This window comes from Lipotes vexillifer, unplaced genomic scaffold, assembly GCF_000442215.2.
Source record: "Lipotes vexillifer unplaced genomic scaffold, Lipotes_vexillifer_v1.1 scaffold811, whole genome shotgun sequence".
Classification (NCBI taxonomy): Eukaryota; Metazoa; Chordata; class Mammalia; order Artiodactyla; family Lipotidae; genus Lipotes; species Lipotes vexillifer.
The window spans coordinates 377,691-404,620 of NW_006775554.1; the positions used below are offsets into that span (position 1 = coordinate 377,691).

At 45.6% G+C, this 26,930-nt stretch overlaps 1 protein-coding gene across 2 annotated transcripts in view; it reads left to right on the forward strand.

Annotated features, from left to right (window-relative positions):
• The window catches only part of OTOA (otoancorin), a 61,560-nt gene that overhangs the window by 23,497 nt on the left and 11,133 nt on the right, over positions 1-26,930 (forward strand). For both annotated transcript variants that reach the window (XM_007449975.1, XM_007449976.1), the window contains 12 exons: positions 864-1,079; positions 2,699-2,866; positions 3,618-3,758; positions 6,745-6,803; positions 6,979-7,096; positions 9,315-9,388; positions 11,478-11,613; positions 12,604-12,794; positions 14,381-14,474; positions 19,751-19,880; positions 22,955-23,142; positions 24,435-24,590. In XM_007449975.1, coding sequence (XP_007450037.1) covers positions 864-1,079; positions 2,699-2,866; positions 3,618-3,758; positions 6,745-6,803; positions 6,979-7,096; positions 9,315-9,388; positions 11,478-11,613; positions 12,604-12,794; positions 14,381-14,474; positions 19,751-19,880; positions 22,955-23,142; positions 24,435-24,590 — 1,671 coding nt within the window. The remainder of the gene's footprint in view (positions 1-863; positions 1,080-2,698; positions 2,867-3,617; positions 3,759-6,744; positions 6,804-6,978; positions 7,097-9,314; positions 9,389-11,477; positions 11,614-12,603; positions 12,795-14,380; positions 14,475-19,750; positions 19,881-22,954; positions 23,143-24,434; positions 24,591-26,930) is intronic.

A 26,930-nucleotide genomic window follows, 5' to 3' on the forward strand; every position in this document is an offset into this window, starting at 1 on the left:
TTCTTTCAGTTTACTCTGCTGCCCCCAAGTGGCCATCTAGAACACTTGCGTACGTTCGTCTGACATGAAGATATGGTTCATGCAAGTTCAGGTGTTAAAACGTGAACCGTCCTCATTTTTTTGTACAGAGGTCACGTTGCAATAGATGAGTTTATCACCTTCTGTACTGGAAGCAGTAGAGAAACACACTTGACTATAACTAGACAGGCATGTTACAAAAAATAATGAAGGGGATCACAGAAATATGAAAACCTGTAACAATTTTAAATGAAAAAAAAAGAGCAGAAAATTGCACTTGTGTTCATGTTACAACTATGTAAAGACTACATGCCACAGTTTATTTATAAAGGCATAATAAGTTTTGGAAACATATACACCCAATTGCTAATCATAGTAATTTGTTTTGAGGTAAGATTTTCAGGAGACTTTCACTTTCTTGTTACTGTTGAGAATTATTTTTACATAGATTATATATTACTATGAACCCCCCCCCCCAGCTATTTCATGAAAGAAAAGCAGCCATATAGACAGGATATAGAGTTCAAGGTCATAAAAATAAAATAGTTGCTACGGGAGTGTGGCTGAGTTACGGGTAAAGTGAACAAAATTTCCTCCTGCCATGCTTTAAGGTTGATTTAATAACCAATTAATATTTAAATGAAGCACAAAGCGAATTTGTAGCATATGAAAGTCAAGGCCAGAGGAGGTGGTGTTCTCAGTGGGGCGACTCACGGTCTGGGCTTAGCAGGAGTCCCTCTCCTTTTGACAGGGCAGGTGGGTCGAGGGTGCATCCCGGGGTGTAGTCAGAAGGAACCACCATCTTGCTTGCTATCGACCCTCATCCCAGCTTGCTCCCCTTCTAGCTCAAAGCCGACCTCCTGGAAATTGCCACAGAGAACCAGACCCTCAACGAGACCCTGGGCTCTTTGTCGGATGCAGTTGTGGGCTTGACCCACAGTCAGCTGGAATCCCTCTGCCCTGAGGCTGTGCATGGCGCCATCTCGACCCTCAACCAGATCTCGGGCTGGGCCAAGAGCCAGGTCATCATCTTGTCTGCCAAATACCTGGCCCATGAGAAGGTCAGTTGGAGCTTGAACTCTGTTTTAATGCCCTGAGACCCAAGGGCCAGTTATACACACACAACAGGGGCAGCCAATCAGTAAGAAGATGGCGCCAAGGGGGACTACCTGGGTTCGAATCCTTGGTCTGCCACTTATTAGCTGTGTGACACTGGAGAATTGGCTTAACTTCTCTTGGCCTCAGTGTCCCAATTTGTAAGACGGGGATACAATAGCACCTGTTGCATAGGATTATGTGAGTCAGCACACAGGAAGAGATTAGAACAACACATGACCTAGAGTATGAGCTCAATGAGTGTTAGCTTTCTCTGAGTTAATCATTTAAGCTTCCCAACAACCGTCTCAGGTCAGTAGTGTTATAACTTCCACTTTCTCGGTCATTCATACGAGGCACAGAGTGTAAAAGGGAATTGCCAAGGCCACATGAAAGGGACAGAGCTGGGACTGAACCCAGGGCATCTGGCTTCACATCCTGCTTGCTTCACTCCCATGCTAACTACTTACATCATGGCACCATGACCAATGCCCATCCATTCTTACTTTCTGACTCAAGACCAATGACAGACCATTCATCTTGTCCCTTCAGGACTTCTGGTGACTTTCATCTGAAGGCTTTGCAGACCTTCTGTTTTGACTGGGGCCACATGGATCCACTCTGTGAATCTGATTTTAGGGAGCTGAGGGACACTTGTCTCATTCCTCACAGCCCTGGACCAAGAGGCTTGTCTCATTCCTGTGTCCAACTCTTCCTCCAGAGGGGGTGAGGTGACTTTTGCTAAGAAGCCAAGAGCTCAAAAGTTCTTGCCTTCTTTGGGGACAGTAAGAGACTGTCCATTCTACAGGGAAAAACTACAGGAAACCACTCAACGGTTTTTTGCAGAACCAAGGAAATGTCTCTGATTATATTACATCTAGCGTCTTCACTCCAAAGGAGTGGGGGAAAAACCAAGCATGATTCCTGTTAGGCCAGCTATAGTTGTATTTGTCATAAAATATGACTCATGTCCTGAAACACTTCTTTTCTTCAACTCAGAGCTTCCACATGAATGTAGATGAGCGTGGGACTTTGCCGTGTCACATGCCTGCCGGTGACATACTGAGGCCAATACTGAGGCCAGTGGGCTTTCTCAAGGTCCCATGAGAGGGCGTGGGCTGGGTAAACTAAGAGTCCCACGACCTACCCGAAGGTTCTTGCCCATTGTTGCCAACGTGGGCCCAGTATCGCCTGATGTTCAGATCTTTTTTTTTAATAAAGCAGAAACTAATATGGATTTTTATAAGATTCCTCCAATATTTAAATCTTGTCAACTAGTTCAGATTACACACAGAAAAGCCCATTGCCTGGTCAGCTGTGGCACATGGATGGCACATTGCTAGTTGTGCTGTGGCCTCAGGTGGCATAGTAATTCCCCCAGTGGCACAGTTACTGGGGTCTTGTGTTTTGATACCTAACTCTCTTTCCTGATGGAAGGAAGGAGGATCTGGGAGGGCAGCTTGTGTTTTGGTCACGGTGGTGCCCCAGCACCCGTCTGGATACTTGGCCTGCAGTAGGGCCTAGTAAACGTCCGAGTGGTGGAGGCCCGGAGCTGGGCCTCATCCTCCCTGGCCGGTGCCCCCAGGTGCTGTCCTTCTACAACGTCAGCCAGATGGGCGTGCTACTGGCTGGGGTGGGCACCCAGGCCTTCCACGCCATGGACCGCAGGGACCTCGTGCAGCTCCTGAGAAGCGCCATCTCCCTGCACGTGTCCGACTTGTCACCTGCCCAGCAGCACGGTGTCTTGAGCAAGGTGAGAGGAAAATGTCTGGTCCGCAGCCCTGGGGCTCACAGAGCGTGTGGTTTTGGGGCTTTGTGAGTGGTCTGTATCTTTAGGTGGGGTTGTTCTGAACCTGAAGAATGCCTCCCCCTGACGCCCACCTTCTCTCCTTTCCAGAAGGAGCCTCTGGGGGTTGTGCCTTATTCTCTCCAGACCCTGGTGCTCTCTCCAGTCAGTCGAATCTGGAAGACTTTTCTTCAATTAGGTTTCTTGCTGTAATAATGTTTTAGGAGTTTGGTTTTCAAATGTGAAAATGAATCCTGAATCCCCCTACTGCTTCTGAACGCCCCTCCCTTCATCCTCTGAAGCCATGTCCATATTCCTCTTTCTCACTTGCAGTGGGTCTTCTGGGCATCCTATTCTATCAGACCTGCCAGGTCCTACTGTACAATCTGTTAAGAAACCAACCCAAAGGGTTCAGCCTAATTTTAACCAACACCTTGCAGATAGCTGTCACGCCTATGGTTAAATTAAAGAGTGTGGGGTTTGGGGATAAGACAGACTTGGGCTTAAATCTCATGTATCGACTTTCAGCCTTACTCGTTAAGCCTCGGTTTTCTTATCTGTAAAATGGGGATAAGGATCATCTCCACCTCCTTGGGTTGCTGAGCAGACCTGATGGATTTTATTGCCAGTGAAGCACTAGACAGAGTGCCTGGCCCTCACCCAATGCTCCATGTACCTTCTACAAGGGCGTTATTATGTTTCTTCTCACTTTTGACAGGTGATGGAAGCAGGAGATACCGCCTCGGGCATTGTGGAAATACAAGGGGCTTTCTTTAAGGAAGTGTCTCTCTTTGATTTATGGAGGGAACCTGGATTCAACTCCACAGTCCTGAAAGAGAAGGAGCTCCGGCGGAGTCAGGTACGACTGTGACTCCTAGAGGTGGTGCCTGGGTTTCTGACTGTCTTGTGGGAAAGGTCTGTGCTAAGGTTAATTTGTTAAAAGAAACTTATTTCTTGTGATTAAGCTCAGGAGATAGAAGAGCGTAGTGTTAAGTTAGACGAGACCCGAGCATGAATTCCGGGGCTGCTGTTATTTAACTTTGGGGTCACTGCTTCTCCTCCTGCGGCCTCAGTTTTCTCACGTGCAAAACAGGGATCATTTCTCATGAGAATAATGCTGGGCAGTGCACTGTACATAAGAGCAGTTATCACTGGGGCCTCCTGGGGAGGGTTGTGCTGTGGAGGCCGACTTGCGGCCTCAGAACTTCCCCTGACTTGCTTTTCATTCCCTCACTTGTCAGTGTTTGTGGAGCCCCTGCCCCTCAGGTGCCAGGCGCTGTGCGTGGTGCTGGGGACACAGAAGTGAACAAAACAGAGGGAAATCCCTGCCCTCAGGGGGCTTCCATCCTAGCGAGGGAGACAGTGCGGAAGGTCAGCAATTAAACGTGTGCCCTGTTAGGTGACAGATGATGCTGATGAGCACTAAGGAGGAAGTAAACCAGGGGGAATGCCAGGCCTTTTAGGGGGTGGGGAGTGAGCTGTTTAGACAGGTGACCTCGCTGAGCTCAGAGAGGTTGTGCAGTGGCCGTTGTGAGGACTGCCTTCTACCCTGGGCAAGAAAGGGAGCTGAGGGGCGTCTAAGAAGGGACAGGATCTGACTTTGGTTTTCGAAGACTCACTCTGGCTGCTGCTTGGGGACTGAGTTGAGGAGAGCAGGGAGGAAACAAAGGGACCAGTTAAGAGGCTACTGCGTACAGTGGCCTGGACCAGGTGTTGGCAATGCAGGTGGTGACCAATGGTCAGATTCTGGATACAGTTTGAAAGTTAACAGGGACAGAATTGGCTGTCGGATTGGATGCGGGTGTGACAGAGGGGAGGCATCAGGCCTTACGTGCCCATGATCTGTTGCTGGTTACCCACCAGCTCCAGGTTCAGTGGGGTAGCAATTATTTTATTTACTCCCATGGTTCCCAAGGCTCTTGCTTAGGGTTGTTCACAAAGTTGGATTCAGCTGGTGGCTGGGCCTGGCATCTCATTCATGTGTCTGACATCTGGGCTGGGGAGACTCAAACAGCTGGGGGTGTCTCTGTCTGTTTGGGTGTGGTCTCTCCATGTAGTGGGTTGAACGGTACCCCTCCAAAAGTTATGTCCACCCAAAACCTGTGGGTGGGAATGTGACCTTATTTGGAAAAAAGGGTCTTTGAAGATTTAATTAAGGTCTCAAGATGAGATCCTCCTTGATTATCTGAATGGGCCCTAAATCCAATGACAAGTGTCCTTATAAGAGCGGAAAACGCAGACGGCAGAAGAGAAGACAGACTTGAAACACACAGAGAAGGCCACGTGAAAACGGAGTCAGAGACTGGAGGTGTGCAGCCACAAGCCAAGCAGAAGCCACTAGAAGCTGGAAGAGGTGGGGGAAGATTCTCCCCAAGAACCTTCAGAAGAAACCTAGTTTGCCAACACCTTGATTTTGGACCTCTGGCCTCCAGAGAATAAATTTCTATTGTTTTAGGCCACCAGGTTTGTGATAATTTGTTATGGCCTTTCTAGGTGTTGGATACTGTTCAGAATGGTGGCTTTGGGCAGCTGGCTTTATAGGGGTGGTTCAGGGCTCCCAAGGTGAGTGTCCCGAGAGAGAGCTGGGGGAAGCTGTCATCTTTGGCGACCTTGGAAGTCAAATAGCATCACTTCTGCTGCGCTCTGTCTGTTGAGGCTGTCGCAAAGCTCCCCACCATGCCACCCACCTCCAGCTACAAGCGGACTCCATCTCTTTTTTTTAACTTTTTTTTTTTTTGCGTTATGTGGGCCTCTCACTGCTGTGGCCTCTCCCACTGCAGAGCACAGGCTCCGGACGCGCAGGCCCAGCGGCCATGGCCCACGGGCCCAGCTGCTCCGCGGCATGCGGGATCCTCCCGGACCGGGTCACAAACCCGTGTCCCCTGCATTGGCAGGCGGACTCTCAACCACTGCGCCACCAGGGAAGCCCCAGACTCCATCTCTTGATGGGGGAGTGGCTCCGGAAGCTTCTAGAAGAGCATATTAGGCAGAAAATATGCGATCACTTTGGAAAATATGTCCTGCCACGTATGCTTTCAAGATATTTTTGTCTCAGCAACTGAGTTGATGGAGATGCCATTTCCTGAGATGGCGGAGATGATGGGGGGACCCTGGAACTTGATCCTGTGCCTGAGGAAATCTCTGGGGCCACACGCAGAGTGCCTGGAACTTACCTCCCCTGCTGCTCCTTTCTCCTGGGCTCAGCTGTCATGTCACCCATGCCTCCACCTAATGCCAGCTCATAATTTATTCTGTTCAGGGAATTATGTTCAAAGTTTCAGAGTCTATAAAATAGATGAATGTCGTATTTGATTGTGTATGCACGTTAGGTGTTCTGTAAAATTACGTTCCTTGAAACAAATGACCCCCCTGCCTCCTAGGCCTTGCTCTCCTTGGGGCCCACCAGGGAGGGCTTGAGGGGAGCGCTGTTGTGAGAAGGACTTACTTTACTGATGGAACTTCCTAGCCCATCCTGGTCTATTCATCTGTCCGTTTTGTTTTCTGGGATGCCGTGTGTTCAGAAACAGCAGGTGGGCATGAAAATAGGGGCTCTAGGGGGTCCTCAACTGGGCAGCAGCTTCTTAGAGCACAGGAAGTAAACTTCCAGGCTTGCTGCCCTGGCTTTGCTCCTCATTCACCTCCTGGAGCACCGGGTCACCTTGGGTGTGAGAGCATGGACTCTGCAATTACCTGACACCAGCTCAAGTCCCAGCTCTGCCGCTTAGCAATTGTGTGGTTCTGGGTAAGTAACAAAGCCTCCATTTTCCCATCTGTAAAATGGGAGCATAGGACTTGTCACGGTAGGTGAGTGCTTCATCCCCGTGGCAATCATTCTCTTCCCTCAGGCCTTGTTCCTGTTTGAGCTTCTGTCAAAGACAACCAGGAGGCCCGAGGAGCTCTTGAGGTAAGCCTGGGGCTGACGAGCCCTCTGGAGTCTCCCTCCCGAGGAGCCTATTTCCCAGGAGGGAGAGTTGGACAGTCCTGCCTGCAGCTGGTGTCAGATCGGATCTGCCTTTGCTTGCTCCTTATTTCCTCTTCCCTACTCCCCTTTTCTCCTGGGTCCCTGTTTTGTTCTGTAGCGCAGGGCAGCTGGTCAAAGGTGTGATGTGCTCCCACATTGAGGCCATGAGCGTGGACTCCTTTCTGGCTCATTTCCAGTATTTTGAGAACAACTTCTCTCTGCTTTCACCGTATCAGGTACCCTCGAAGCACTTCCTTGTTTCTAATTCTCTCTCCCTACCTGATCGCTGGGTGGATTAACTGTGGCATCTTAAAATACTTGTGCCAGGATCATACTGATGCAAGTGATGATATGGGGCCAAATACTGAGCCAGGTTTTCTCCAATTTCTTTTTTAAAAGCTCCACATACCTATGTCTCTACAGCCAGAGTTTCAGTAGATTGGCTATTCTATACCCAGATTTGAACCCCAAAATTCACTTGGAAGGGATACCGTTTTGCATGTTCACAATTATGCTTTCCTGGGCCTGCAGGTCATACCCTCATCTAACTTTCATACCCTTTCCAGAGGTAGCCTAGAATGGAAATAGTCCTCTAGGAGAAGTTAAGTTTTCATTTAAAACTTCATTTTCCAAATAGTTAAGGAGACTCTTTAACCCTTTGGGGAGACCAGAGGCAGTGACTGACTTTCACTGTATCTAAGTAAGTAAAAGCAGGCCTTGGGGGCAGCTTTGGACTTGGAGTGCAAACGGTCGGCTGTACAGAGTCTGAGAGGGTGAGCAGGTGGCCCGGTGCATTTCAGATCTGAATGAAAAGTTTCCAAACAATGACTTTTCTTCCCGAGGGCCAGGAAGGGAAAAGCCACGTGTATAATCCTTTGAGATCATTAGAGGAACAGGAAAATTTTTAATGAAGCCTGTCATTCCCTCAGACTGTTCATTCTGTCAGTGGTTCTCAAACTCGAGCTTGCGTCAGCATTGCCTGGAAGGCTTGTCCACTGGGTATAACGTTTCAGTTTTGGTGGATGAATGAGTTGTGGAGATGTGCTGTACAACACAACACCTGCAGTTAACAATACGGTATCTGCATTTCACAATTCGCTAAGAGGGTTGCTCTCAAGTTTTGTGCTCTGTCCACAAAAACCAAAACAAAGGGACAGGAGGACACTTTGGGAGCTGTCGGCCATGCCTATTACCTTGATTGTGGTCGTGGTATCACAGATGTTTGCATATGCCCAAGTCATCAAAGTGTATGCATTAAATATGTGCAGTTCTTTGTATATTGATTATACCTCAATAAAACTGTTAAAAAACCAGAGATTGCAGAGCCCCACTTGCAGAGTTTCCCTGGGGTTTCTGGGGTGAAGCCTGATATTTTTCATTTCTAATGGTTCCCTGGTGAGAACCACTGAACTATATTAAAAGCCTTTCCCAGGTAGGGTGGGAAGCAGGTTATTTCTGAAACCTGGACCTTGGCATGGCTGTCTCCTTCCACTCATCAAACTGATGCAATGGATGGAGTTCAGGCCAGCTTTGAGGAAGGCCTACATGTTCAAACAGGAAGAGTTGTCCCAATAACGCTCCTTACCTGATTTTGCCCAGTTCTCAGAACCTTCAAATACCAGTTAATTAGAAAATTTGCCTTTATTGTTTATCTTTTTGCTGAAAGCACATTATTATAAAACAAAACAATAGAGAGAAAGTAAAGTTTCTCCTAGAGCATGGTTTCAACAGGGGACCATTTGGCCATATCTGGAGACACCTTTGGTTGTCACACCTGGGGGAGATGCTACTGGCACCTAGCAAGTAGAGGCCAGGGATGCTACTTAACATCCCATAACGCAGAGGACTGCTCCTGCAACACAGAGTTACACTGTCCAAAATGTCAGTAGCGCTGAGGCTGAGAATCCCTGCTCCAGAAGTAACTACAGAGAAAGTTTGCTATTGACTTGGAGAATTTTTCGTATATATAGAACATATCTACATGTAATTTAAGACACACAAATGAGCTCATACCATACACAGTGTTCTGTTTAAATGTATATAACGCACGCACGCACGCACGCGCGCACACACACACACACACGCCCACGCCCACGCATAAATCTACCGTATGGAAACAAAGTAGTTGCATAGTATTCCATTGTATGGCTGTACCATAATTTACTTAACCAGTCCCCTACGGATGTATATTAAGGTTACATCTCACTGCTTGCAGTTATAAATAAAACTGTGGTGAGCATTCTCAGACTTAAATTTTTGTGTGCATCTTATTATTGTCTCAGTTTCCTCATCCACAAATTGGGTGCAGTAGTGTTACCTACACTGTAGGGTGTTCTGTTTAATAAGTGAACGTATGTAAAGCACTTAGAACAGTGCCTGACACACCAAAAGGACAATCTGTGTTTGCCCTTATTATTATTGGACTAAATTCCTGGAACTGCTTTAATCTTTTAGATTAATTGTTTGGCGTGGAAATACTGGGAAGTTTCCAGGTCCTCTATGCCACCCTTCCTCTTGGCTACACTCCCGTAAGTGAACATCAGTCTCCCTTTCTGGCTCAGTAAGATTGGCAGGTGTCACCAAAGCCAAAGTGATTCTGTCTCCCTGGGTGTTGGTGAGGAAACAGGGGCAAGTGGACAGTGCCTTCGACAGTTAAGTCCTTGAGAATCAGGATTTAAATTCTGAGCCTCACGTTGATATTTTAGACGGACTCTCCTGCTTTTTCTTGTTATTTAAAAACCAAAGCCAAAACAACCTAAGCCTGAATGAGTGAGTGCCAGTGAAGCAGGTCACATCTGGGCTGGCCTCACAGCTGTGTCCAGGCTCCAGGGGAATCAGGGCTGATGGAAGCAGTGGGGATTTCTCCTGGTATGTGTGGGTGTTCAGGCATGGGGGGCGGCCCTGCTTGTTAAATATGGTCTGGACACTGTTTCTCTCTTTTCCTCTTTATTTCCCTCTCCCTTCTCTTGCTGCCATTGTCTACATTGAATTAAAAATATTTAGTGAGTGCTTACTACATACTAAGCTCTCAGAGATAAGTAAATTTTCCCCTTATAAGAGCTTACAGTCTCATGGAGGAAAAACAGACAAGCATGAAGCCAATTGTAATATCAAGTTGATATTTGGTTGAAAGTGACAGAACCTTGACTCACACTGGCTTAGGCAATAAAAGGTAATTTTGGATTCAGGAAAGTCCAGGGATGAACTTCAGGCATGGCTGGATCCAGGGGCTCAAATGAGAAGGGCAGAAAGGTCAGGGAGGGCTTGTGTGACGCCTTGGGGTGTTTTACTTGTATTCTGGGAGAGATCATCACTACTGTCCATATAGAGGATGGAGTGCAGGGGGCCTGGCTGGAAGGAGAGAGACAGTGGAAGCTTATTTCTGTAAACTTGACCTTGGCTTGGCTGTCTTCTTCCACACATCCATGTCTCAGCTCAAATAGTACTGCCTTCAGAGGGGCTCTTCTGGCTGTTCCCATATCATTCTCCATTACAGGGCCATTTAATTTTCTTCCTTACATTCATCACTAGCTGAAATGATCTGTTTTATTAACTGGTTTCTGTGTTTCTTCCCCCTACAGCATCCCAAAGGTAGGGGCCTTCCCCTCATGTCTTGTTCATGGTGGTAGCTGGTGCCCAGCACAGTGGTTGGCATGCAACAGATGCTCTCTATATATCTGCCGAATGAATGAATGAAGAAATAAATAAGATGGTGATACTAGGACTGGAGAGGCGAGAACAGATTTGAGTAATATTAAGATGCTAGCAAGGACAGATTTGGGGATAAAGGGACAAAGCAGTCTGGGATGGCAGAGAGGAGGCAGAACATGTTTGGGGGAGGAGGTTGAATTTGCTTTGGGAACAGTCAGGTGGCCATGATGCCACATGGGTCCAGAGCAGTCTTTCTCAACCTTTATTTCATTATTGCCTCCCAAAGGAGAAAAACTTAATTTCTCCCTAATGAGAGAAATTACAAGGAGTAAGATTTTGTTGAGTAGGGTTGAGCTTTGGCGGATCACAAATCATTGTAATAACTTAAGGTTCCCTGCCCCCCTCCCTCCCTCTCCCTGAACCAGTTTCTCCCCACGGGGGTGATATCGCTCCTGTTGAGAATATACGGTCAAGAGCTCGGAGGAGGAGTTCTGGACTGGGGCCGACAGAACTGGGAGTCATTTCTCTTACTTTCTCTACTCTCTACTCCTCGTCTTTTCCCCTCCACTTTGCGTTTTATTCTCTCTTCTCTTTGTCTCTATCTTCTTTTACCTTTTCATTTCCTTTCTCCGCATCTCCCCTCAACCAGTCCACCAGCCAACCTCTGTTTATGGAGATCCTGTTCTCTGATCAGTGCTGCTGGGTCATGGAAGAAGGGCATGATGGGAAGCTTGTTTCCCGCCTGTAGGAGAAGAGAATTACGCAAAGTTTGTTTCCCACCCACAAGTTAGGAAAATGATGGGTGGGAGGCTTGCTACCTGCCCAAAGGAGACAGAACATCTCTGGGGAGAACCAGCATTTAAGGAACACCCCTGTATAAGCTCTTGGGCATACAGACCCTGATTTCAGGGCCAAATACAGAGCAGCCACTGTTTTCCTTCCCTCATTCTCTCCATCTCTCTCCAGGGCTCGCTACCTGGCTTCTGTCCCAGCCTCCCAGTGTGTGCCCTTTCTGATCAGCCTGGGGAAGAGTCAGTTGGACTCCTTGGTTTTAGATTCCCACAAAAAGAATTCAGTCCTCAAGAAAGTACAGCAGTGCCTGGTAAGGAAGCTCTTCCTGGGTGGCACTTTCACTGGTGTCCCTTCCCCTCCAGGTATCTGTGGCCATCCTGGGGAGCCCTCAGGTGATCTGGCTGGGCTCTCAAGTCTGATGTGATGGCCAGAAGTCTGACTTGTGGGCTCTGAAACCACTGGGTGGAACACTCTTGGCTACTGGTTCTGGGGACTGCCATTCTGGGGCCTGAATGTTGGGAGGCCGCTCTGGAGGACAGGAAGGAGCACAGTACACAGAGTCTGGGTTCTAGACACACCTCTGCCACTGCCTGGTTAGGTGGCTTTGGACAGGTCACTTCCCCTTCCCGAGCCTTGGTCTCCTCATCTGTAAGATGGGTGCTATAGCAATTTACTCATGGAGTATTGAGGACATGAAATAGGTAATATATTGTTTAATGCAAAGGCCCAAAGGGCAGAGGTGACAGTTTCTTTATCTTGAAAAAGTGGATGATATTAGTACTCACCTCTTTTTTTTTTTTTTTTAGTACTTACCTCTTAAGGTTACTTTGAAGATGAATGGATTAAGGCATGGAAATACTTAGAACAGTGCCTGGCACATAGTAAGCACTCGATAAATGTTAGCTATTTTTGTCATTTTGAGAAAGAGCTCTGGAGGCTTTCAAGGGCCTTGCAAACTTTGAAGTGCTGTTTTTATTATTGCAGTACTATCATTATGATGGTTACTGAACTCTGAGGTATCCTCAGAGCAATCACAGTGACGCTGACCACAGCCTCACTGAGTGAATGCTCACGATGTACAAGTCTTCCACCCACACCCGCCCCCCGTGGGGTCCCCCAGACTTTTGGGGCCAGCACCCCTGGGGTAAAATTAGCCCCCATGCCTTCTCTACAAGTCCATGGCAGGGTAGGCGATTCAGATCCTGGAACCTTTACGAGGTTTGGGGTCAGGAAGTGTTTTATGGGATTACGATCTTGAGCCCCACTTGACCTTTCTACCAGCTCCACTTGTTGGTTTCAGAATGACTCCGTTGCTGATGAGTACACTGTGGACATCCTGGGAAACTTGCTCTGTCACTTGCCAGCGGCCGTCATCCACCGTGGGGTGTCCCCCAGGGCCTGGGCCACTGCCCTGCACAGCCTCAGAGACTGCCTGGACCTCAGCCCCCAGCAGAAGGTGGCAGTGAGGCTCAGGCTCTTGGAACAGCACGGGTGAGGAGGGCCCGAGCTCGGCTCCAGGGCTGGGGTAGGGGGGCTGGCGAAGGGGCACCCAGCCCTGGCTCTCCTGCCTCAGAGCAGGGTCTCTAACTTAGGACGAGGTTAGACACTTAGATTTATTCTGGAAACATGATCTTTTTTCTTTTGGCCTCAGATTCCCTGTAAAGTGAGAATGATAGCTGTTCTACAGGCCTCATGTGGTTGTCACCAATACATCTTGGCTTGTGGAAAGGGAAAGAGTTTCGAAAAGCTGGCACTTTACAAATGCGTGGAGGTGTTATTATTATTATTGTTGTGAAACACCACCACCAATAATACTAATGCAAATAATCGAGGCAATGTCAGCTCTGGGTGAGTGAGAAGTCCCTGGGGGAAAACAGCTGTTCCTTCCCATGCAGAGTTTTCTGAAGTTAGGTCAGATATTTAAGTAGGGCCTAGATATCGGTCAACGGTTAGACAACAAATGTTTTTGGAGTAATTACTGTGTCCCAGACACTTACTATTATATAGAGTTTAAGAGCTGGGACTTGGGAGCTTGACTCCTTGGGTTAAATTTTTCTACCGTCTACTGTCTGTGTGATCTGGGAAAAGATACTCAATCTTTTGTACTTTATTTTTGCATGTGTAGGATGGGGACAGTGAGAGTCCCCACAGGGCTGTTGTGATGATTAGCTGAGTTAATGCATTAAGTGTTAAAGCACTTACAACAGTGCCTGGCATGTAGTACTGAGTATGTGACAACAGCATTTTGACTAGGAATGAAGATACAGTGGTTATTATTAAGTGTGGCTCCTGCCCTCATGGAACTTACAGTCTATTGGGATAATATAATTAATCAAAGAGTTAAGGGGAGGCTTTTTGGCCAGGGGTGGTTTGCCTTGGTCCTAGGAGAAGGGTTATCATTGCTAATTGGGCAGACCTCCTTTAGAGATACCCTAGTGTGAGGCACTTCCCTGTAGACATTTGAGGTCTCCATAAGAACAACAGTGGATCCTGTGTCAGTGCTGTTATTATTCTGCCAGGCTCGAGAGGAAATTTCATCTTGCTATAGGAGGAGACCATTATGGTAATTTAAAAGGAGCAAATATATCTTTACTGTTCTGTTGAGAAAAGGGAGGAAGGAAACACTCTGATGCAAATGACAGAAATTCAGTAGCTCAATTCACACTAAAACATGGGAGTTTACTGAGTTTAGAAATGGATGGGACTTCAGGCATGCCTGGATCCAGGGGCTCAAATGATGTCATCAGGAATGTGTTCCTCCCATCTCTCAGCTCTGTATTCTTGGTTGTGGCCTTTATTTTCTCCATTTGGTGAGAGGAATGGCCTCCAATATCCTTTTTACTGCTAGAGATGCCAGAAGAAAGAGAGAGCTTCTCTAGTAGTTCCATCACAATTGCCAGGGATGACTCTGATTGGTCAGTTTGCATCACGTGTCTATTTTCTTGGTTAGGGACATGGGACCAAGTGATTGACAGCCTCTCCAGGTATAAAGATAATCTTTTCCTAAAAGAAAAAGATGCTGGGGGACAAGGACAAGAGCATGATTTTTCCATTTACTGCTTATTTTCTCTCCTTAGACTCCCCCAGAACTGGACAGCTGAGACTACAAAGGATTTGGGACCCTTTCTAGTACTTTTCTCAGGAGATGAATTAAGCTCTGTTGCCACAAAGGTACCTCTGTGTTCTATCTTTAGAAGGCTGAAGGAGTTTGAAGGGGAGAGAAAGTGTGGTTAGTTATATTCCCTTGGGTTTGCTGCCAGTTTGTTTTTCTGGAAACTTCCTGCCTGCCTCAAAGAGCTCAGGTGTTTCCAGCTCCACTGCAGGATGCCCAAGGTTCAGGGAAAAGGAGTGAGGCAGCCGCTAAACGAGCTCAGGGTCTTTCACTTGGCCTCCGCCCAGATGTGCACAGGCTGGGAGCTGTCATTTAGCTGCCACCCTGCTATCTGTGTGCTTCCCACGTGCACGCCTGTTCGAGGGCTTACACCCACCAGTGTCATATGCACACGCATATGTGTGTCCAGTGTGTGCAATCACATGGGCAAACATATTTAATCCAAAACCAAATCTTTATTGAGCACTGCCTTTGGGCACTACTTGGAGTAACTCTCCAAGAGTTAGACAAGGCCAAGAGGCATGCCAGATGAGCACGTACTAGTCAGCTTCTGCTGTGTAACAAAGCCACACAATCTCACTGGCATGCAACAAGAGGCATTTATTTCTTGCTGACTGGTCTGTGGATCTGGGACACTGAGTTTGCCTCTAGGGCTAGGCTACCTGGAGCGTATTCTTCTCACAGTGAAAGTCTGAAACTCTAGAAAAGGGAGTGCAAAGTGCAGTTCTCCTTAAGGCCTGGGCTGGAAAATGGCCGGCTGTCACTTTCTATCGGCCAAAGCAAGTCACATGAGCAAGCCCACCTCAGTGGGGCAGGAAGTCTCCTCCATGCAGGTGGAGGGTGGGGTAAGAGGGGATGTTTGCTGAACAAGAGTTAGATCAACCACAAAGCACATCCATACACCCTCACCCCTGTACTCACACACGCAAGATGTATGTTGTCATACACGCTCAGGGGGCCTGAACACCTGGCACGTGACCCAGGTTCACACATGCACAGCAACATTCCAGTGTCCAGTCATGGTAAAATCATCTCCTGGGGTGTCCAAACCTAGAGTCATAAGCAGCAGCTGCATATATCTTAAATGCTTATCTAATCTTTTTTAAAAAATCAGCTTTTGAAATCGAAAAAGTCTTGTATCAACTTGGTTAAATCTCAGAAACACAGTGTACGGAAGTTGCAAAAAAATATGTACAGTAGGATACGAAGTAAATAAATAAATACTAGTTAATTTTAAACACATGCAAAACAATGCCATATGTAAGAGAACTTTAAAAGTACACGAGAATGGTTAATTATCAAATATCAAATTCAGGGTGACATTTACTTCTGGGGAAGGAGGGAGGCCAAGGGTGAGGGAGGGAGCTATCAATTATATTTGTGATGTTTTATTTCTTAAGCTGGGTTCTGAGCACATGGGTGCTTTGTTGTATTATTCTCTCTACTTTTTGTTTTAATGCCTGAAATGTTTAGTAGAACACGTAATACATGCTCCTGGTTAGAAAATCCCAACTATACCAAAGGCTATAGGATGAGAAGTTTCTCGCTCCACATTTCTAGGTTCCTAGCTTCTCTGCTCAGCAGCAGTTGCTGTTCCCAGATTCTTCTGCATCCTTTCTGGAAAATCTTCCTCCTGCCTTTACATGTTCTCCCTTTAAAAATACAAAATGGAAAATACTCTGCTGTGCAATTTGCTCTTTAGAAGTTAACTATTTATCTTAGAGCAGTTTTGCTCGTGACCTTAGCTGCACATGGGAATCACTGGGGAAATTCTAAAAGGGACAGACACATGGACCCCACCCCAGACCAATGGTCTCAGAATCTCTAGGGCAGGGCCCAGGTGTCTGTGGATTTCCCAGGTGCTTCTCACCTACAGCCTCGGCTGAGAACTACTGGCTTAGACTGTGACTCTGATTCTGAAGATTAGAATAGAAGGAGGAACTATAAAACCCAGCGACTTTTGGGGCACACTCTTTTGGTGACTGGGACACAGAGACACACTGCTATAGGGAAGCGTTTGATGAATTCTCTAGACTCTTGGATAGATTACCAATAGTATCCTGAGCTTGACAAAGTGCATCAGCTCTAGATGAGAAATGGCACCTTCTCCAGGGCAACCAGAGGCCCCCTCGTTGCTAGTCTCCTAGAACTCAGAGATAACTCTTTCCTCCTCCTTTTATACATATAAATTTTAACAAAAATTAACAAACAGTACCAACCGCAAAAGACATAGGCATACATACATCTTATAGATATTATCAGATGGTAATGATGCACCATCTAACAGTCCCACAGAGAAATAAGTATGCATATTTCCTACATCTTGGCCAGCATTAGGTATTATCACTTCATTTTATTATTGACAATCTGATGGGCGAAAAATGACATATACTTATGTTATTGAACACGTATTGGATTAGTACTGAGATTGGGTATTATCTTATATGATTCTTTGTAGAGACCAGTTGGGCTAGGGATTAAATTTATAAGAGAAGCTGCTAGAAGCATACCTCGGAGATATTATGGGTTGGGTTACCGACCACCGCAATAAAGTGAATATTGCAATAAATCAAGTCACATGAGTTTTTTTGGTTTCCAAGTGCATATGAAAGTTATGTGTACACTATACTGTAGTCTGTTAGTGTGCAATAGCATTATGTCTAAAAAAACAATGTAAATACATTAATTAAAAAATACTTTATTGCTAAAAAAATGCTAACCATCATCTGAGCCTTCAGTGAGGTGTAATCTTTTGCCAGTGGAGGCTCTTGTCTCGATGTTGATGGCTGCTGTCTGATCAGGGTGGTGCTTGCTGGGGTGGCTGTGTCAATTTCCTAAGACAGGACAGTGAAGTTTGATGCATCAAGTGACTCTTCCTTTCACTAATGACTCCTCTGCAGCATGCAGTGCTGTTTGATAGCATTTTACCCACAGTAGACCTGCTTTCACAATTGGAGTCAGTCCTCTCAAACCCTGCTGCTGCTTTATCAACTAAGTTATGATTATGTAATATTCTAAATCATTTGTTCTCATTTCAACAATCTTCACCAGGAGTAGTCCCATCTCAAGAAAACCACTTTCTTTGCTCATCCATAAGAAGCAGCTCCTTACCCATTAAAGTTGTATGAGATTGCGGCAATTCAGTCACATCTTTAGGCTTCACTTCTGTTTCTAGTTCTCTTGGTATTTCCACCACATCTGCAGTTACTTCCTCCACTGATGTCTTGAACCCCTCAAAGTCATCCATGGGGGTTGAAATCAACTTCTTCCAAACTTCTGTTAATGTTGATGTTTTGACCTTTTCCCATGAATCACAGATGGTTTTTTTTTTTTTTTTTGGTACGCGGGCCTCTCACTGTTGTGGCCTCTCCCGTCGCGGAGCACAGGCTCCGGACGCGCAGGCTCAGCAGCCATGGCTCACGGGCCCAGCCGCTCCGCGGCATGCGGGATCCTCCCAGACCGGGGCACGAACCCCTTGTGCCCTGCATCGGCAGGCGGACCCTCAACCACTGCACCACCAGGGAAGCCCACAGATGTTCTTAATGGCATCTAGAATGCTTAATCCTTCCCAAGAGGTTTTCAATTTACTTTGCCCAGATCCATCAGAGGAATCATTATCTATGGCAGATATAGTCTTAAGAAATGTATTTCTTAAATAATAAGACTGGAAAGTGAAAATTATTCCTTGATCCATGGGCTACAGAATGGATATTGCGTTAGAAGGCATGAAAACAACATCAATCTCATTGGACATCTCCATCAGAGCTCTTGGGTGACCAGGTGCATTGTCAATGAGCAGTAATATTTTGAAAAGAATCTTTTTTTTTCCTGAGCAGTAGGTCTCGATAGTGGGCTTAAAATATTCAGTAAACCATGTTGTAAACAGATGTGCTATCATCCAGGCTTTACTGTTCCAGTTATAGAGCACAGGCAGAGTAGATTTAGCATAATTCTTAAGGGCCCTAGGATTTGGGGGATGGTAAATGAGCATTGGCTTCAACTTAAAAATCACCAACTGAATTAGCCCCTAATGAGAGAATCGACCAGTCCTTTGAAGCTTTGAAGCCAGGCATTGACTTCTCCTCTCTAGCTATGAAAGTCCTAGATGGTATCTTTTTCCAATATAAGGCTGTTTACTGTAGCATCTTTGTTAATTATCTGAGTTATATCTTCTGGATAACTTGCTGCAGCTTCTACATCAGCACTTGCTGCTTCATTTTTTTTTTTTTTTTTTGCGGCATGTGGGATCTTCCCGGACCGGGGCACGAACCCGCGTCCCCTGCATCGGCAGGCGGACTCTCAACCACTGCGCCACCAGGGAAGCCCCCTCCTGCTTCATTTTGAACTTTCATGTTATAGAGATGGCTTTCTTTCTTAATCCTCACGAAACAACTTCTGCTAGCTTCAGACTTTTTTCCTGCAGCTTTCTCATCTCTCTCAGCCTTCATAGAATTTCAGAGAGTTGGGTTTTGCTCTGGATTAGGCTTTGGCTTAAGGGAAGGTTGTGATTGGTTTGATCTTCTATCCAGACCACTAAAACTTTCTCCATATCATCAATAAGGCTGTTGGGCTTTCTTATCATTTGTGTGTTCACTGGAGTAGCACTTTTAATTTCCTTCAAGAACTTTTCATTTGCATGCACAGTTTGGCTAACTGTTTGGTGCAAGAGGCCTAGCTTTCAGCCTGTCTCAGCTTTTGACAAGCTTTCCTCACGAAGCCTAATCATTTTCATTTTAATTTAAAATGGGAGCCTTGTGACTCTTCCTTTCACTTGAACACTTAAAGGCCATTGTAGGGTTATTAACTGACCTAATTTTAATATAGTTGTGTCTTGGAATAGTGAGCCATGAGGAGAGGGAGAGAGATGGGAACAGCCTATTGGTAGAGCAGTCGGAACACACACTACATTTATTGATCAAGTTCACTGTCTTATATGGGCACAGTTTGTGGTGCCCCAATTACAATAGTAATGTCAAGGATCAAGGATCACAGATCACAGATCACCATAACAAATATAGTAATAATGAAAAAGTTTGAAATATTGTGAGAATTACCAAAATGTGACACAGAGACATGAAATGAGCAAATGTTGGCAAAATGGTGCCAATAGATTTGCTTATCACAGAGTCACCACAAATCTTCAAATATATAAAAAATGCAGTATCTGCAAGTGCAGTAAAGCAAAGTGCAATGAAACCACGTATGCCTGTATAAAGGAAAAAAAGCAATGGAGGCAGTGAGGCAGTGTTCCAGTTTACACTCTGCTTTAAGTCTCTGTTTCATGTGCTTTAACTATTATTCATTCCTCCTCTTTCATCTTCTCTGCCCTGCACAGTTTCCTGACATCCTTCAGCAAACAGCTTCCAGGATGGCTGGGACTTTGCCCCCCAAAGAATTCCTCCAGGCTGTCTTTGAATCTGTTCGGAACAGCAGTGAGCAGAGCCCCACCTCTGACCGCAGCCCTGGTGAGTGTTTCTGGGGGTATCTGAGGCCCTTGTCATGGCAGCAGTGTTTTGGTTAAGTCCCTGGCTTCAAGAGGACTCCTTGTCCAGGGGACTGGATACAATGTTTGCAAAGCAGTAGAGTAGCAAAAATCCACAGGGCATAGAATTACATCTTTTTTTTTTTTAATAAATTTATTTATTTATTTATTTATTTATTTTCGGCTGTGTTGGGTCTTCATTGCCACACATGGGCTCTCTCTAGTTGAGGCAAGCAGGGGCTACTCTTCTTGTGGTGCGCGGGCTTCTCATTGTCGTGGCTTCTCTTGCTGCAGAGCACGGGCTCTAGAGCGCAGGCTCAGTAGTTGTGGCACACGGGCTTAGTTGCTCCTGGGCATGTGGGATCTTCCTGGGCCAGGGATCGAACCCATGTCCTTTACATTGGCAGGCGGATTCTTAACCACTGAGCCACCAGGGAAGCCCAGAATTACATCTTTGTAAAGTGATTTGGAATCACATCTTGCACTCCTTACCCAGGCCAGTAGGTTTAATGGGTGAACATGTGCAACAAACATTTTAAAACAATTGATTTAAGGACCAAAATGGCTGTGTGGCTATGAATTGCCGCGCTGGGGCCAGGCTGACTGGATTTGGATCCCAGGGCTGCCACTTATGGGCTGTGTGACTTTGGGTAAGCTCTTTAACCTCTCTGTGCCTTGGGTTTTATCCTCAGTAAAATGGGGATAATGAAAATCTCTACCTCATTAGATTATCATAAAGGTTGGTGGGTTTTAAACCTATAAACGTGTACACAACAGTGCCTGTCACGTAGGAAATGCTCAGTAAGTATTAGATATGATTACAAGTATTATTGTGCACCTACTGAGTGCAGACTTGTGCCAGGCAGGAGGGGACAAAGTTAACCAGACCCAAGAATAATTGTAATAATAAAAGTAATCTGTGCTTACTTTCTTTCCTGCAACAAATAATTTTTGAACACTGACTGTGTGAACAAAACAAAAACCCCTGCCCTCATAGAGCTTACTTTCAGATGGGGTTGGGGGTAGTCAGACAATAAATTACAGACATAATTGAAGTATGTAGTATGTCGTTTGATGAGTGTCAAGAAGGAAAATAAAGCAAAGGACAGGAGTCAGGGAGTGTGGGATGTGGGGCTGTAATTTGAAAGGAGAACACAGTTAAGGAAGGGCTCACTAAGGTGACGTTTGAGGAAAGGCCCAAGGCAGTGTGGGAGTGGGCCCAGTGGGGACCTGGAGGTAGAGTCTTCTGGGCAGAAGGAGTGTGACAGGAGTGGGGGAGGAAGGAGGAATGAGGGGCAGTGTGGCTGGAGTGGGGTCTTATCTCCTTGTAAAGGAGACCCGAAGGTGGGGTTTCATAGTGGCATCGAGCACGGAAATGTCATGATCGGACTGATGTTCACCTTGGGTCATCGCCTCTCCGTGCATTGTCTCGTCCTCACCTCTGTCTATGGGGTGGGCAGTATTCTTTCTTCCATTTAACAAAGGAGAATGAGGTTTAGAGAGATTAAGAGATTTGGCCAAAGTCTCAGAGTTAGTCAATGGCAGCTCTTGGAATTGAACCCAAAGCAGGTGATGTTCACCACTAGCCCGTACAGTCCTCGCTGCCTAGCAGTCTGGTTGTCATATCGCCGTGCTCCTACTCTCTGCCTGTGGATACATGAAAGTAAGACTTTCCGCCCTTGGGGGAAGATGCGCTTAGCTCCAGTGCTTAATTGGAGTTTTCTTTAGTTGGTTCTGGGTATTAATTACTGCTGTGCTTATAGTCATTAATGGATTAGCAGAATTACTACTTGCTTTCATTTTAGTTAATTTTTGTGTGTGTTGATTCATTCAATGAATATTTCCTGAATACCTACTATGTGTCAGGCCCTATTCTAAGCCCCAGAAAGTGATAAGACCAAGTCCCTGCTGTACTTTTAAACCATTCTGTTCTCTAATTCTGTACTTTCACTGAATCCTGCTTTCATTGGAAAGTGGGGCAAAGGGAGTCTAGGAGAGATGGGTCTTTTGTCTCCTCCAAGTGGGTTGTGATAAAGATGTTTGAGGACCAGACATGTGCCTTTGACCTGGTCCAGTTCTGCCTCTTTATTAGAGTCCAGCGAATTTCCATTTAAGATGCAGTGAAAGGGGCATGGCCACAAGGCTTGGGAAATGCCCAGTCCCGGGTGGCTCTGGTGAGTCTGTCAGCATCAGGGGTCGTCAGCTCCTAAGATAAGAAACCCAGGATTGCTCTTAAGGCAAAGGTTTTCTCTCAGGTTGGGCACACCTGGGCCAGCAAAGACAATATCTCATTTGTGTGTTGCTGAGAAAGTGGTCTGACTAGGTATGGTTCAGCTTGCTCAGGACTGATATGGATGGGTTTCTCCTGTTGTCAAGGAAAATGTAAGAGACCCATTTCTCCTCTGTCCTGGGATGGGAAGGCCATAGCCTCCACCAAGATTTTTATGGAGGGCAAATCATCTTCCCTTTCCACACTTAGATAGGAGCGCCCCTTCCTTATAATTCTGGAAGCCTTAACTCTGGGTTGCAAACTCAAATGCATGGGGTGGCTATGGGAGGTAGCATAATAAAAATGGCTAACACGTATTGAGTACTTACTGTATACCCGGCACTGTTCTAAGTGCTTTATAAATAATAACACATTTAGTCCTCGCAAAAATTCTATGAGGTAATTTTATACTCATTTTATAGAGTAGGAATCTGAGGCATGGAGGGGTTAAATAGCTTTGGATTTGAATCTAAAGCCAGAACTGTTCACCACCACCTCTTATTGCCCTCAAGGCAATTAGCAGTCCAGTCATAATGATACAAAGCTCCTACTGTGTGTGTGCTTGTGGCTTTGCAAAAAGTTGGCATTTCCATGATTTCGTTAGGAAGAAATGGCACAAGTGGGATTCAAACTGGTCCTCGAGTCCCTGAGCTCAGTTTCTACCCTACACTATTTCTCATGGATAAATCTGATTGGAGAACAACATTACTCATTTCAATAAAGAAACAGACTCACATTTCCTGAAATTCTCTTTCCTCTGTTCCTTCCCCATGTCACCCATTCTTCAGGTTGCCATGGAGTCTCAGCTCCCTCCTCCAATGACATCATCAAGCTGGCCGAAGCCAACGCCTGCTGGGCCCCCGAGGGCCTGCTCTGCCTCGGGGAGGATGCGTTCCTCAGGAGCGTGGAGCTGCTGGGGGCCGTCAGGAGCTTCAGCCCAGCTCAGCTGAGGACCCTGAAGGAGAAGGCAGTACAGGTGAAGCCCATCTCAGGGAGGAAGCACTCACAGAGGGAAATCCAACACAGGGTCCCAGCCCTGCTGTGCACAGACCCCTGTCTTTCACTTTCACTTGGGTCATCTTGTTGAAATCTCACTGCATCAGTTCAGAGCCATAGTTGTGAACTCCGCACCGGAGAGATTTCTAGCTCCTCCCTCTTAGGGCTCTGGCCGGGAATGAGATGTGTCTTGGCATCTAAGGTAGGCTCAGTAAATCAAATTCCGTGGATGCTCTGGTGCCTCTGACTGAGGTGGTTTCCAGGAATTGTGCTTTTTCTTTCTCCACTTGGAGAACCCCACTGCTGCTTGCAGGAGGTTTTCTCAGAATCTGTTGCAAATTCACCTGAAAACAGAGCAGAAAGGAATAAAAAGATGACTAGAAGTAATTTGCCATCTTTATAAAGATCACCTTGAGTGGCTTGTTTCAGCTATTAGGATGGTTGTGGACTGTATAGTTACCCTTGTGGGGTTAAGACATTAAATTCCTTAAAATGACAACTCTATTTTTTTATATGAGTAATCCAAGTTTACTGTAGAAAAGTCAGAAAATAATAAAGAAGAAAATCAGTCAATCTTTTACCCAGAGGTAAGCGCTTGTTAATATTTTGGTATGTTCATCTGAAGCTTCCCAGACTTCTGTGTATGTGTGTAAAATATATTTATATATTTCATACATACGTATATATGCTACAAAATATAGCATCACAGTCACCTACTATTCAATAGCTTGCTGTCCACACCAACAGTGTATAGTGCATATTTTTATATATCAGAAATATAAATCTATATCAGTATTTTAAATAGCTATATAATACTTTATGGCTGGTTTTTATTTATTTATTTAACCAGTTGGTAGACTTTTAGATTGTTTATTTGTTTAAGGCCTCAAGGTGCATATTTATACATATTTCTTTGGCCACTTGTCTTATTATTTACTTAGGCTAGATTCCCAGAGATGGAATTTCTGAGTCAAAGAGTTTAAATATTTTAAAAGCTTTTGATGCATGTAGCCAGATTCACCTCTAAAAAGCATGTACCGATTTACATTCTCAACACCATCCTGTACCCCATATCTTTCCAATTCTCTTTACTCCTTGTCCAATGCTCAGCCAATTTAGTATTCTTTGATTGTTGTTAACATACATTTCTTTAATTATGCCTGAGACTGAACTTTTCCTGTATGTTTATTTCTTCTTTTGTGAATTTCCTGTTCATGTCTTTTGTCTGTTAAAAAAATAATAGTCTAATCTGGCTTTTTTTCTCACCTGAAGGTTTGGGACACGCCTTCGTACTGGAGAGAGTACCATCTCGTCTCCCTGGGGCGCATCGTTCTGGCTCTTACTGAGAGCGAGCTTGAGCAGTTGGATCTCAGCTCCATCGACACTGTGGCTTCCCTCAGCCAGCAGACAGAGTGGACCCCAGGACAGGTAAGTAGATGTTGCTGGATCTTTCAGATAGTCTTCTTCTGTCTTAATTTTGTGTATATTTTCCTTTACGTCCTAGAACATACTTAATAGTATTTATAATAGCAGCTTTAAAAACCTTTCCTGCTAATTCCATCATAATTGTCATTTCTGAGACTCTTTCTGTTAGCTAATTTTTCCCATAGTTATGGGTCATATTTTCTGATTTGCAAGTCTAGTAATTTTGGCGGGCTGATGGGCATTGTAAATTTTACGTCTTTGAGCACCCACCCAATTTAGTGGTACTCCTTTAAAGAATATTGGGCTTTGTTCTGGCATACACTTAAATTACTTTTAGATCAGTATGATCATTTTGAGGCTTCCCTTTGAGCATTAGAAGGGTGAGTCTAGACTGAGCTTTATTCTGTGGTTAATTTATCCCCATCACTGAGACATGATTCTTCTGAGGACTCTATCCAATGCTCCGTGTATTTCAAGACCTCTTCTCTCTGGCTGGTGGGAATGTGAACTCTTTCCAGCTCCATGTGAGCTCTGAGAATTGTTCAGCCTAAGGCTTTCTGATGCCTTTTTTGATATTTATGTGGAGTTTCATTCCTTGCATGTGATCAGCACTCAGCCAGACTTGAGAAGACCTCTCTGCAGATTTCTGGAGCTCTCTCTCTCTCTCTCCGTGCAGTTTCTTCCTCTCCAGTACTTTGCCCAACAAATTATAGGATCCCTGGCCTCTCTGAACTTGGATCTCTGTATCCTCAACTCAGCCTGACCGCTGGGCTTTTTTGGGTTCCCTTTCCTGCTCCATAGCCTGGAAGCTGCCTCTGGGCAGAGAGCAAGGGCAGTTGTGGGGCTCATCTGATTTGTCTTCCTTCTCCCAGGATTATAGGCCTGTGCTCCCTGCTGTCCAGTGTCTAAATACAGTTGTTTCATATACTTTGTTCACACTTCATGGTGAGAGGGTGATTCCTGTGTCAGTTAATTCTTCACAGGCTAAAGAAGAGGTTCTGTCCAGAATTTAATTGTTTCAATTGGGAGGGAAGTTAATCCACTGTATTGCTAGAAAGGAGAGTCTTAGTTGCTCTGTGTTAACTTCATTCTCAGGCAGCCCTCCCTCAGCTGTTGTTTTCAGCGCTAGGCTTACGTATCATGTAATTAGCAACCCCAGAAAAAAGTGCCCCTTTCTCATTAATTTTTGAAACAGTCCCAGCATTGACTCCAATCATGCAGTTGCCCGGCCCTAAACTATCTGGTCAGGATTAGAATATGTGGGTTGGCCTGGCATGCACCAGGGAGTGGAATCCATCTCACCAGGACCATATGTACTGAGGACTGGGAACGCGTGTGTCGTAACGATCCCCAAAGATGTCTACATCCTCATTCCTAGAGCCTGTGACTATGTTACCTTATGTGGCAAAAGGGACTTTGCAGATGTGATTAGGTGAAGGACCTTGAGATGGGGGATGATCCTGGTGGGCCCAACATAATCACAAGGGTCCTTAGAAAGGACCACAGATACAGAAGGCAATGTGACAGTGGAAGCAGAGGGACAAGGGACACACTGAGAGATTTGAAGGGGCAGTGCTGCTGGTTTTGAAGATGGAAGATGGGACTCTGAGTCAAGGAATTCAGGCAGCCTCTCGAAGTTAAAGCAGGCAGGGAAATGAATTCTCTCTAGAGCCTCCAGAACGAACACATCTTGCTGACCCATTTTAGGACTTGAGACCCCCAAAACTGTAAAAGAATATATCTGTGTTGTTTCAGGCCACTAAGTTTGTGGTAATTTGTTACAGCAGCAAGAGGAAATGAGCATAGGTGGTTCACCAAAGGAAAAGCATGGTGTTATCAAAGGGAGAATGGACGCTGGGCAAGCAAAACCAAGGCATGGCCCCTACTCTCATGAGGTTTTTGTAATCAGGATTGCCATGTCGCATGACTCTGGGTGGCACCATTCAAAGAGAACATGGTGTGAATTGTGCCCCCCTGGAGTTAGGTAACATGGAGGTCCTGGCCATAAGGATTAAGTGAGTTAATCCATGTTAAATATGGTGAACAATGCCTGCAATGTAGTAGTCAACAAAAATTAGTTGTCTTCATCAGCATATTGTCACTGTCACACTCCCTCTCTGGCAGTTTAACACCTTCCTCATTTGCAAGGTGAGGGGGTTGGACCCCCAAGTCTGCAGTTACTTCTACTCTGACGTTCTACAATCCTGGGGTTCCGTGACACTAACACTGGTTTTGACTGGTTTGAGAAGTGCCACATCACACTTCCAATATTAAAATCATTCTATTCGCAGTCTGGGAGAGAACAGAAAAATATATCCAACTTAGAAACTAGAGTATCTCTTT